The 12,605-nt window shown below is 41.2% G+C and overlaps 1 protein-coding gene across 1 annotated transcript; it reads right to left on the minus strand.

Moving 5' to 3' along the window:
• Positions 1-216: 216 nt before the first annotated feature.
• LOC108926594 (C-C motif chemokine 18-like) lies at positions 217-3,602 on the minus strand. The gene is made up of 4 exons (XM_018739343.1): positions 3,393-3,602; positions 3,063-3,180; positions 2,268-2,437; positions 217-231 (listed from the first exon to the last, which is right to left on the minus strand). Exons 1-3 carry the CDS (start codon positions 3,454-3,456, stop codon positions 2,320-2,322), a joined length of 300 nt encoding a protein of 99 aa, XP_018594859.1. The 5' UTR covers positions 3,457-3,602; the 3' UTR covers positions 217-231; positions 2,268-2,319.
• Positions 3,603-12,605: the final 9,003 nt, after the last annotated feature.

A 12,605-nucleotide genomic window follows, 5' to 3' on the forward strand; every position in this document is an offset into this window, starting at 1 on the left:
ATGACTGCACCGGACAGCCAGCTTTTTAACCTCCTGTCTGTAAGCAGATTCATCGCCATCCTGGATGAGGCTGATGAGTGTGGTGTCATCTGCGAACTTCAGGAGCTTGACAGAGGGGTCTTTTGCGGTGCAGTCGTTGGCGTACAGGAAGAAGAGCGGTGGGGAGAGCAGACATCCCTGGGGGGCGCCAGTACTGATCGTGCGGAGGTGTAACACACTGTACTGGAGTGACTGAGGGGAAAGGGGTTCAGGGTTAGAGGTTTCTTATTAGAGAATTTACATTTATGGATATAAAATTTGATTACCAATTAAATTAAGTAAAATTGTCCTTACAGCAATCAAAGAAATTAAATAGCATATTCTTCCACAATAGTGACAATAATGATTCATGATAATGATTATTTAGTTGGATGAATTTTTTACTATTTTGTCAAAGTGTTACAGTATATGAGTACCTATGGAAGAGGTGCAAAACAGTTTGGGTACTCTTCACAAAATGCACAACTTGTGCTGATGTCTTTCCTGAATTTCTGGAGGTAGTAACATGCTGGGTAAATTCTATGTACTCAGCTTAAATGATATCTCTGTAATCTTGCTTACCAGAAGATAATTCTGTGGAGGATCAGCTTTGTGCTTATGAGTTCTCTGAACACCACGGAAAGTTCCTGAAACTTTGCTTTCTAAGTAGCAAAATAATGATGTACCCATTTTTTTTAAAAATTCTTTCTTCTTTCAGATCCTTGTTTGGCATTCCTCTGAAGCTGATTGCTTAACTAGAATTTTTAAAATACCATTGCTTAAATTTTAGAAAATATTTATGATGGGACCAGACCAAGAGGTAAGACCATCTCAGTTCAAAATGAATTTACACTTATTTGGTTAATGCTTTTCTGCAAAACAACTTATCCTATTAAGCTACTTATACCCATTTATAGAGCTGGGAAATTTTTACTGGAGCAGTTACTGTGGTAACTAGCCTGCACAAGGGTGTTTCTGCAGGAAACGGAAATTAAACCTGGGACCTCTGAGTTTAGGGACGGCAGCTCTAACCACGATGCTACTTCCTGACCCCCCCATATTACAACATTTGAAGGATCGACAGACGCTTCGAATGAGGAGCAGGAACTCTCTGCTCACCTACCCTAGCAATGTGGGCAGAGTATATTACAACGTATACTGTTATTATTAATTAATTTAGCCGAAGACGCTTACAGTGTAAAACCACTCAGTGTTTTACTCATTTGCACAGCTAGGTTATGTTTACATTTTTAATTTTTATTCTTTATATTTTTTAATCATGTTATTGTGAAGTAATTAACTCATCAACAATTATTTTGCTTAACCAACATTTGCTATTTGTATTTTCTGCATGTCGTTATTGAGAATTTAGTGTTAAGTAAATGAATACCTCACTCTTCAAGATGGAATCAGTCATTTTTTTCAACATCATGGATCTTCACAGAAATACTATATTTACAGTTACCTTCATTCATTCAGAACCTGCATTTTTGCAAAGCATGGCTTTAAAATATAGAAAGTGGAAACTAAAACAAGTAATTCAAGGTACAAACAGAGACTGAATCACACACTAGCAAATGAAGTAGACACTTAGAGAGGCCTGCAGATATTTCCCCTGTATCAATGCACATCACTATTGTGGCAAATAATTGTAGCAGTTACTGTTCTGGGGTATTTTAGTATAGAGGATGAGGTCTTTGGCCTCAATGCAAACTTCTGTCTGGAAAACCCAACATACTTCACACCATCATGCAATTTAACACATTTAATATGCACAGGATGTTTATATGAAGGTCTGTACACTTGGCCCAGTTCCATCATCCTCACCACCTTGCACATGAAGTCCCAGAGAAAACATCAGGCAATGCCATCGTAAATCTCCTCGATCCTACCATGCAGCGAGCACCAAGAACTACGCTACATAAAGCCATAGGGTTCCAACAATGACTAATGTGTGTTATGAATGATGACATAACCTAATGCTAATGTGCATAAGTAGGCTTAATCAGATTTTAAGGTGCTGACATTCATTCTGACTGTCAAATCTGTCATTCTATATTTGTGTCACTATATCATTCTGTCTTATGAGAAAACACCCGAGCACAGCTGTTACAGAAAATTTATTTTATTGTTGTAAGGAAATTTTTAAAAATTAATACATATAGTTTTCAAAAGAGATATAAAATAAACTTTGGTAACATAAAATAATAGATATTAAATGGAAACAGTCATTTCTCTTCTCCTCCCACCTCTGTGTAGCACGATGTTGTTCTGTCACTGACGTAATGTTCAGAATTTGTATTAGGGAGTAGTTTGCGTTGTTGTCATCGCTAGAGCCAGCTGCAGTTTAACAATATGCTTTTGGACCCAAGGCAGGTGTTCTTCAACACAGAAGGTAGAGTTTCTTCTAGTCCGAAACCTGCAAAACATCAAAACCACAATTACTTTAGAAGAAATACACTACTGTACTGAACTGAGACTAGAGTGTTTTCTGGAAACATGCATTACTGAAATACAGTTTAAGGTAGCAATAACAATTTTCACTACCCATCAGTCAGTAAGAAAACATCCTACAGTCATGGTGTAAAGGGTTTGTTGTGGAAACTGCTGAATATCCACTATAAATCATAGGAATATACTTGTGAATTCTAGGTTTTACACTTAGAAAGAAATTCACTTTACATTTACTCAAGGAAAAAAAATTGCAGAGTTGCATTAATGGTAAATGTTATCGCTACCAAATTACTACAATTCAATTCAATTCACACACACTGTCTGACACTGCTTGTCCCAAGTAGGGTCACGGCATCCGGAGCCTGACCCCACAATGCAGGGTGCAAGGCAGACGGGGGAGGGGACACACCCAGGACAGGACACCAGTCCATCTCAAGGCACCCCAAGCAGGACTTGAACCCCAGACCCACCAGAGAGCAGGACCCGGTCCAACCCGCTGCACCAATGTATCCCTCCCAGTTCAATTCAATTTATTTTTATACAGTGCTCTTTGCACACAGAGACTGAGTGCCTGAAATATAGATACCCACACAATAGCCTGTTTGGGACAGTCGCTGCTGGTCTTGTAGTATGAGACAATTTGCTTGATTGGTATGATGCCTTTGTGGTACTTCGGACAGCAGTCTACTGAAAGACCTGGAATAATTGCTTTACACAGAAAAGAAAATGAGCTGTAAGACATTGTATCACTACGGACTGTGGTGTTTGCTGTCTAACAGCGCACCATAAATCATACATAAGCATGAATGCAACTTTAAACAGGGGGTGTTACACTGCATATACACTACTGCAGACACAAGATCCCACAAACAAATCTTATTATGAGACACATGCAGATTTTGTCGCTATCAGATACTCACCACTGGAGACCAGCTGATGAGAGCAGAGAATTGCCAGGAGCAGAACAGCACTCAGAGTCTTCATGGTTTCTTCAGAGGAGGAGATTTGGAGGAACGGAGGAGTCGGCGATCAGAGTGAGAAGATGAGAGGAGTAACTGTGTGCTGCAAGAGCTGTGCTTGGTCTGAAGATCAACCCTGTCCATCTTATATAGCCAGTAAACCAGAGTTCTTTGAACACAGCTGAAAGTTCCTGAAACTTTCCAAGAATGAAACAAGGAAAAGTCATTTTCATTCCTTCCTCTTTTGTTTTGACTTTTCAGCTGATATTCTTTTGAATCTGGTTGCTTACCCAGCAGTTTTTAAAACAATGCTATTTACATCTTTGCAGACTAAAATAATTATGCATTATGCATGCAGATGAATTTAGGAATTTAAGCAAATTTGATAAAGTACAATTTTTGGTCCATACAAATAATGTTTGCCCTTTCAGTAACTCAACAACTCCATAATATTTTTAAGATGCCACATACTAAACACTTTCTCAAAAAAAAAAAAAAAAAATTTACATAAATTATTCACAAAACCATCTAGCATCTGGACAGGGAACACTGGACCAGGACTGGAGAACAAGAGGCAGGAGTTGACAGGACGGGCACTCTGGATTGGAACATAAACACATATAGAACAGACTGAGGAAACAGGAGACTACTAATCACAGGGCGATCAATCACTGATCAAGAATCCACAACCCACCATCTGCCGCTTGCTCCCTTTATACCTCAGCAAGTACCTAATTGTGAACAGGTGCTTGGTTCTGGCTCAGCGGCAGGGACTGGAGCCTCCTCTGGCCTGTAGGGGTATTACCCCTGGGGGGTCGTGACAGCATCCACACCTCTCCAGCAAGTCTACTTTTGCAGATAAAGTCTTGACAGCAATTACACATTTGAGTTTTTGTGGGTATTTCTCTGTGACAATGCTGTGATAATAACAATAACGTACCGTAAAAACTTTTGTAACTCACACACACTTTCTGAACCGCTTGTCCCATACGGAGTGGCGGGGGGCCGGAGCCTAACCCGGCAACTCGGCGTAAAGCTGGAGGGGGAGGGGACACACCCAGGATGGGAAGCCAGGCCGTCGCAAGGCACCCCAGGTGGGACTCGAACCCCAGACTTTTGTAACTCATTTTTCTCATTTAACTCAAACTCATTTTTCTGCTTGTTGTGTGATTCATTGCACCTAAAGTCCATAATGCAAACAAAGACCAGCTAGGCCCATGGATCCCTGTACTGATTTCCATTTCCCACTTTGACTTTTTACTGATTATTGTTTCAACGGGGAGAGCTTGTAAGTGTAGTGCAGGGGTCGGCAACCCGCGGCTCCGGAGCCGCATGCGGCTCTTTCATCCCTCTGCCGTGGCTCCCCGCGGCTTTGAAAAAATAATGTGAATAAATGGCTATTTTATATAAATTATTTTGTTATTTAGTTAGTTTTATCAGTGTAATAGTTATTATTTTGGAGATTAAAGTGATCTTGTAGCATTAAAATAAAACGTTGTAATATTTTGTCGATCAAAATTTGCCTCCCAGCTCTGTGTTGGTTGATACCATTGTATGCGTCACCTGTCGCCGCCCGGCAAGTGACTTGTCTTAAACTTTTGACCCCCTCACGGATGACAGCTTGCAATCCTGCATAAAGATCAAAGTGACATCTTATAGCACTGATATTAATCAGCTGTGCAGTGAGGTTCAGGAGCAGAAGTCACATTAACCAAGTGAACGAAATCATTTAATGAGTTATTATTTTGCAAATATATATTTTTATATTGGACCCTGAACTGATGTAGTTATGCTTTATATTCAGGTTGGCGGTTGACTGCTGTAGCTACGCGACTGAGGAAATCAACCAATGACGGCAACCTTTAGAATAAACTGGCATTTTTTTGTTTGCTCTTTTGATTTCTTTTAAAAAAATCCACAAATAAGGGATAAATAAACTTATACATGCCAGTGTCTTTTTGTTAGAGTTCAAAAGAATTTGTTGTTTTGGTTGTTACAAAAAATTTAGAAATAAAATGTCAGTCATTTTCTCTTTGTAGTTCCTTTATTTCATAAATGTAACAAATCACAGTCTTTATATACATAGCATAAGTGTAATGAAACTATATATGCTGTGTTTTCTTCATTTTAGGGATCAAACTGGGTTTGCGGCTTCAGATAGGTTTTATTTGGTGGAAACAGCCATTCTGGATTTTATTTTTCATGTCTTCCTGGTGGGGGTGCGGTGGCGCAGTGGGTTGGACCGCAGTCCTACTCTCCGGTGGGTCTGGGGTTCGAGTCCCGCTTGGGGTGCCTTGTGACGGACTGGCGTCCCGTCCTGGGTGTGTCCCCTCCCCCTCCGGCCTTACGCCCTGTATTGCCGGGTAGGCTCTGGTACCCCGTAAGGGATGAGCGGTTCTGAAAGTGTGTGTGTCTTCCTGGTGTTAGGTGTTTCTTTTACAGGTTTCTTGTCACTCTCAACCATAAGTGAAAATTGCAGCTAAGCATTCATAGCTGTCATCATACAGCCCCATTGTCTGGGTTTAAATGCACTACTGCCTGCAAATGTTTTCCATGTTGTTTTATTTCTCTTTCCAAAGACATGAATTTCAGGATATACAAAATTTTGCACATAAAAACACTAATTTCTTAAAATCATATTTTATCATTTGCCTGTATATTTAATTATGGGATAGCATTTCTCTCATCATTCATTGACTTGAACATCAGCTAAATAGGTAAAATCTGCCAAACATATTTAACATGTTGACCTGTCCATAAGCACCACTAAATAGTTTAAAAACACAAATAATTCTGCTAGCTCGCTGTGTTCACTGAGCAGAAATTTATTTTTGGAACAAGGAACACAATTTATGTGGAAAATGTCTTTCTCAGCAAACGGTGATTTCCTCTTGTTGTTCTGTGAAAAACACAAGCTTTGATTTTTCTTCATATGCACGTACTGGCTTTCTAAGTAAACAGTGGGGCTTTATTGTCATTTACTGTCACAGACACCGTGTTATAATAAAATAATAAAAAAGTATTCGTCAGAGTTTTCACAAAACTCACTCATCACCTGAAACCACTTGTCTCAAGCAGGGTCATGGTGAGCCAGAGCCTAATTTGGCAACAAAGGGCATAAGGCTGGAGGGGGAGAGAACACATCCAGGATGGGATGCCAGTCTGCCACAAGGCACCTCAAGCGGGACTCAAACCCCAGACCCACTAGAGAGCAGGCACAGGTCAAACCCACTGCACCCCCACACCCTATTATTCACACAGCTTTACCACTGCAACATTCAATGTTACTTTGAGAGCTGCTCTTTATTTTTATTGTGTGATATTGTTTCAGGGGTTATCATTCAGTTTGATGTATGTTTTGAAGATGTTTAACAGTAAACAAATGTTTTTTTCCTCCTGTGTTACTCCTTGGGAGGCCTTCCCTTTCTGGCATCTGGATAGTCTGTTTAATCACATAGTAAAGCCATTAGGACAATATTTTAAAGGTTATTTTATTTGCCAAGATATGCTATTTTGCTGTAAAATTCTAACAGGTTTTATATTTCAAACAACCCTTAATCTTGTCAGATATGCTGTTTGCATAACCTCCTTTCTTATGACATGTATTGGATGTACTAGATATACAGTAGAGGGCACTGTTAATGCCAGCAAGATGAATGCTGTGTGTGTTTCAGGATGATTACTGTTGACTTAAACTCTCTCTCTCTCACACACACACACACACACACACACACACTGTCCCAAGCAGCGAACCTGAGCCTAACCTGGCAGCACAGGGCGTAAGGCTGGAGGGGACACACCCAGGATGGGACACCACTCCATTGCAAGGCACCCCAAGTGGGACTCGAACCCCAGACCCACCAGAGAGTGTACCCGGCCAAGCCTGCTGCACCACTTTGCCCTTTTTGACCTAAACTGAATGACTTTATTTAGTAAAGTTTAGGGAAAAACTGAGAAAATTAAAACATAAAACATTGCAACATATTGACAGTATAAACCAGTTAGAGCCATGGATTACTGTAAATCTGAACAAAACTAATTACGATAATAATAATTATTGTTATTGTTACCACAATGTCTCTCTGTCCTGTGTACCACATTTCACAAGCTGTGCGCTCATGGGAGGCTCCAGACCACGAAAACCCTGCACTGGATGAGTGCTTATTGATAATAAATGAAGGAATAAAAGCATAAAATGTATAGATGAACTGAAATTATACTTTGAAAGAAGTATTATGAGATGTTGGTATTGTCATTGTCATGCATAAAAACATCTTTTCGTTTTTAAATTAATTTTAGGAGACACTTTTTCATCCATGGCTGCTTGACATGGCCGTGAATCAGGGGTCCTTCGCTCGAGGGTTTGTTCAGTGCAGCATTGTCGGGTCACATGCATTGTGAAGTACTGATGGGATGCTTGCTGCCATCTATTACCTTCCACTCCTTCAGCACCTCTTGGCTCTACCCCAGCCATCCCTTGTAGGTTCATAGCCTGTCTCTTCCAAGTTCTTTCACTTTCTTTCTTCCTTTTTTCTCTTCTACCATTAATCTCACATCTTACTCAAAGAAACCCTCACTGCATCAAATGTGGCCCAGAATTACAGGCCAGTCTCTCTCCCCCCTTTTCTCTCAAAAACTTTGCAACATGCCAAGTCCTTCTCCACAATGATCTCCTTGACACTTATTGGTCTGGGTTCAAGATTGCTCATTGCTGAGACTCTCCCCCTTGCAGTTTCAGATGCTGTCAAGAGAGCAGGATATGTCATCATTTGCTCAGTGCTCATTCTGCTCAACTTCTCTACACCATTTCATGCTGTCAACCACCATCCAGTTTGCCTCCCTTCAATAGCTTGTGATCAAAGGATCAGCAGTGACACCATGTGAGTCTTACCTGTCAGATACATCTTACCAGGTGGTCAGGCATGGCTCCCTGTCTTCCCCTTAGTTTCTCTCAGCTGGGGTTCTGCAGGGCTCAGTGTCAGGCCTCCCACTTTTCCTCATCCGTATGACTTCCCTTGGCTCTGTCACTGTCTTTCACAGGTTCTCTTTTCACTGCTATGCTGATGATGCCCAGCCCTTCTTCACTTTTCCCTTGCTATAACAGTAATGTCCTCATGAATTGCAGCTCTCCCGCTGGAAATTTTTCCTTGATTGTACTGAACTGAACTCATCTCACTGTACAAACCATTTGATTAGTGTTTAGTAATGTGAAATATAAATTAAAGGTAGAACATGTATGGTATAAAAAGACAAATTCTTCTCTGTGTATAGCAAAATACTTTACTGGAATTATTTTATTGTTAAATTTACATTTACATTTATTTATTTAGCAGACGCTTTTCTCCAAAGCGTCTTCCGATGGATACTATGTAGTGTTATCAGCCCACACACCTTATTCGCCAAGGTGACTTACACTGCTAGATACACTACTTACAATGGGTTGCTCATCCATACATCATCTATACATGGATTTAGTAATTTTGCAATGTTTCTGTGAAGTGAATTAGTTCATATGTAAGTGGTAAATAGGGGAAGTATAATGAGGAAATGACCATAGCTCATGCATGACTATTCTCAGAATGTTAATGTTTTACAACACCAGATAACAGCAGCTGGACGCAAAGTACACTAACACTGCTGTACATAGTGAGCTGCAAAGGAATTTCCCCCATGGCAAAAACATGTGACAGATAAAGCAGGCTACATCTTGAATCAGTTTTTTAATTTCAGTGGAACTGGTCTGTAGTGGAAGTAAGTGAATGTCTGCAAAGACCTACATCTTGAAGGAGGAAGCACTTGCCCCAGGGTTTAAGGCTGCTTAGGATCAACTGACTGCACAAATGACAGTGGAGATTTAAAGCTGAAACCTGCTGTAGTTTATAGCTCTGTTGACTGACAAGCTTTAAAAGGTACGTGAAGTCCAGCCTGTCACGTTCACGCCCACAGCACAAGCAACAACACCTGACTCTGCACTAACTCATGAGTAATCACTCACCTTATAAAGACCTTCTTCAGCTCCCGTACCGCTGCGGAATCTCGTTTGGGGCAACCTCCCTTTCTGGTGTTACTACACGCACTCTTGCTCTGTTCACGATCTCCGGTTTTTCTTTTGACTCCTTGCTTCGTTTTCCAACTACGTCCATGGATCCTCATTCCTGTCCTGTTCGCCGATCGACCGACCCTTTGCCTGGCCCTGGTTTTGAGAACTCGCCTCTTCCCTCAACTTCTGACAAACAACGTTGCACTTGGGTTCAGCCATCCCGGCTTCCTGTGTTTCGCGTGACACAGCCCTGGTGTTTACTTTAGGCTTAGCAAGAAACGTTGGATGGTGCTAAGATTTTGATGGTCCCTCTAGGTGATGTTTTGGAGGATTTAAAAAAAAGTTATTGCAAAAAGAAACATTCAGCTATTAAGATTCTTCTGATTTTCGATAATGTACTTATCCATCCTACCAACAGTTCCTGGACTGTCAAAACTGACATTTACGTTTACATTTTCTTAATTTTGGTGACACTATTCTCCAAAGCAACTTGCAATGTCAACAAACATAACAGTCCTCTTTTTACTTTCTAACGTAGCTTTTGTACTCAAGCCCCATCATCACTGAAACCATTAAAGCTCTCTATTTTATGGCTGGGGGGGGTGCGGTGATGCAGTGGGTTGGACCGGGTCCTGCTCTCTGGTGGGTCTGGGGTTCGAGTCCTGCTTGGGGTGCCTTACGACAGACTGGCGTCCTGTCCTGGGTGTGCCCCCTCACCCTCCAGCCTTGTGCCCTGTGTTGCCAGGTTTGGCTCTGGCTCCCCGCGACCCCAATTGGGACAAGCGGTTCAGAAAATGTCCATGTGTATTTATGGCCAGCATTCAAGATGTGGGTTGCAGTAGTTAATTTTTCCACAAAATTATGCTAATATTTTTATTAGGATTATTGTCATTTTTAATCAGTGTTTTGGAGATAAAACTGTATAGGTATTAAAGACAAGGAAGGCCCTATTAAAGACAAGAAAGGCCCCTAGCCCTGATCAGGTGTCTCCCTCCTGCCTGAAAACCTGTGCGAGCCAGCTAGCCCTCATCTTTACACAGATCTTCAATAGATCGTTGGAGCTAAGCATGGTCCCATCGTGCTTCAAGCGCTCCACCATAATACCTGTTCCCAAAAAAACCTGCATCTCGGGACTGAATGACTTCAGACCGGTGGCTCTTACCTCTGTAGCAATGAAGTGCTTTGAGAAGCTGGTGCTAGAATATCTGAAGGTCATCACAGGCTCACTGCTGAGTCCCTTCCAGTTTGCCTACAGGTCAAATAGGTCTATGGAAGATGCTGTGAACATGAGGCTGCACTACATCCTGGAGCACCTTGACTCAACGCAGACATACGCACGAATCCTCTTTGTGGACTTCAGTTCAGCCTTTAATACAGTCATTCCAGACATCCTTTACTACAAACTCAGCCAACTCTCTGTGCCAACATCCATCTGCAACTGGATCACAAGCTTCCTCACCAACAGAGAACAGCAGGTGAAACTGGGAATATTCACATCTAGCACTCTCACACTCAGCACCGGTGCCCCCCAGGGATGTGTGCTCTCCCCTCTGCTCTTTTCAATATACACAAACGACTGCACCTCCGCGGACTCATCAGTTAAGATCCTGAAATTCGCTGATGACACTACAGTCATAGGACTCAACAAGGACTGCGATGAGTCTGCATACAGATGGGAGATGGACTGGCTTTCTTTGTGGTGCAGACACAACAACCTGGAACTTAATACCAGTAAGACAATGGAGATGACAGTTGACTTTAAGAAAGCACCTTCTCCTCTGCCACCACTCACTATCCAAGGTTGTACTGTGTCCAGCACTGATTCCTTCAAGTTTCTTGGCACTACCATCTGCAAAGACTTGAAGTGGGAGAAGAACATCACTACCATAATAAAGAAAGCCCAGCAGAGGATGTACTTTCTCCGCCAACTAAGGAAGCACAACCCGCCGAAGGAACTGCTTTGCCAATTCTACAGGGCCACCATTGAATCCATACTATGTTCATCAATCGCTGTCTGGTTCGGCTCTGCCACCAAATTGGACAAGCGCCGCCTTCACAGACTGGTTAAGTCAGCAGAGCGCAGGACCTGTACATGTCCCATGTCAGGAAATGGGCTGAGAAAATTGTAGGGGACCCCTCACACCCCGCTCACTGTCTGTTTACCCTACTTCCCTCTGGCTGGCGATACAGACAAATCAAAACAAGAACTACCAGACAGCCATAAAGATTCAAAACACCCTCCTATAACCTCAATCTACACTGGACTTTTTACTACTACTGTACCTTACTTGTTCAGCATTACACCCATGTGCAGTATGTTCTTACATCTTTTCTGCAACATCATGTGCAATATGTTTTCTTATATCTTTTGTGCATTATCATATCCATGTGCAATATGTTCTCCAAATAACTGACAATCGCTGCACTATAATGTCACCTTATGGTACAGGTCAACGCATCATTTTTTTCTATGCTTGGTCATTTAGTTGTATTTTGTTTACATGGTTTTATGTTCTGTCTGTGTTATGCTATGTTCTTGTCTGTTGCATTTCAGTAATCATGTTTGTATTAGTCTATGTCTAGTTCAGTATGTGCTTATGTAGCCTGTATGTGTGAATGTGCACTGTAGGTTTGCTCTAAACCGGAAACAAATTCCTTGTATGCTCAGGTATGCTTGGCCAATAAAACTGATTCTGATTCTGAGAGGTCTACGCCTAACCCTTTTTCTTTTACAAATAATGCAAGGGTTTTCAGGGACGCATGTATCACATTATAGTGGAACTAGAGAACACAGTAACAACAAGAAAAAGACAAGAAACATTATACCAGAAATAAGACAACATTTAATCATGTCTCAGAAAATAGCAAACCTGAACTTGAGATTATATCATGAAAAGAAAGACAAACATGAAAGAAAAACGAAAGAGTGAATAGACACAAATAAATACAACAATTAAATTCAGTTCAGTTCAGTTCAATTCAGTTTATTTCTACAGAGCACTCCTTTCACACAGTGATTTAGGGTGCTGAACAAATGACCAAAAAACATACCAATGGCATAAATATGAAGTGAGTTATACATTAAATTACTACAAGAACTATACTAGATAGTAAAGCTATAAAGTAAGTAATGT

The sequence above is a fragment of the Scleropages formosus genome, chromosome 7, assembly GCF_900964775.1.
Source record: "Scleropages formosus chromosome 7, fSclFor1.1, whole genome shotgun sequence".
Lineage (NCBI taxonomy): Eukaryota > Metazoa > Chordata > Actinopteri > Osteoglossiformes > Osteoglossidae > Scleropages > Scleropages formosus.

Coding starts and splice junctions, on each gene's coding strand:
- LOC108926594 (XM_018739343.1), bottom strand. CDS start 3,456: ATGAAGACTCTGAGTGCTGTTCTGCTCCTGGCAATTCTCTGCTCTCAT. Junction 3,181..3,392: donor TCATCAGCTGGTCTCCAGTG/GTGAGTATCTGA, acceptor TTCTGTGTAAAG/CAATTATTCCAGGTCTTTCA. Junction 2,438..3,062: donor TGTCCCAAACAGGCTATTGT/GTGGGTATCTAT, acceptor GATGTTTTGCAG/GTTTCGGACTAGAAGAAACT.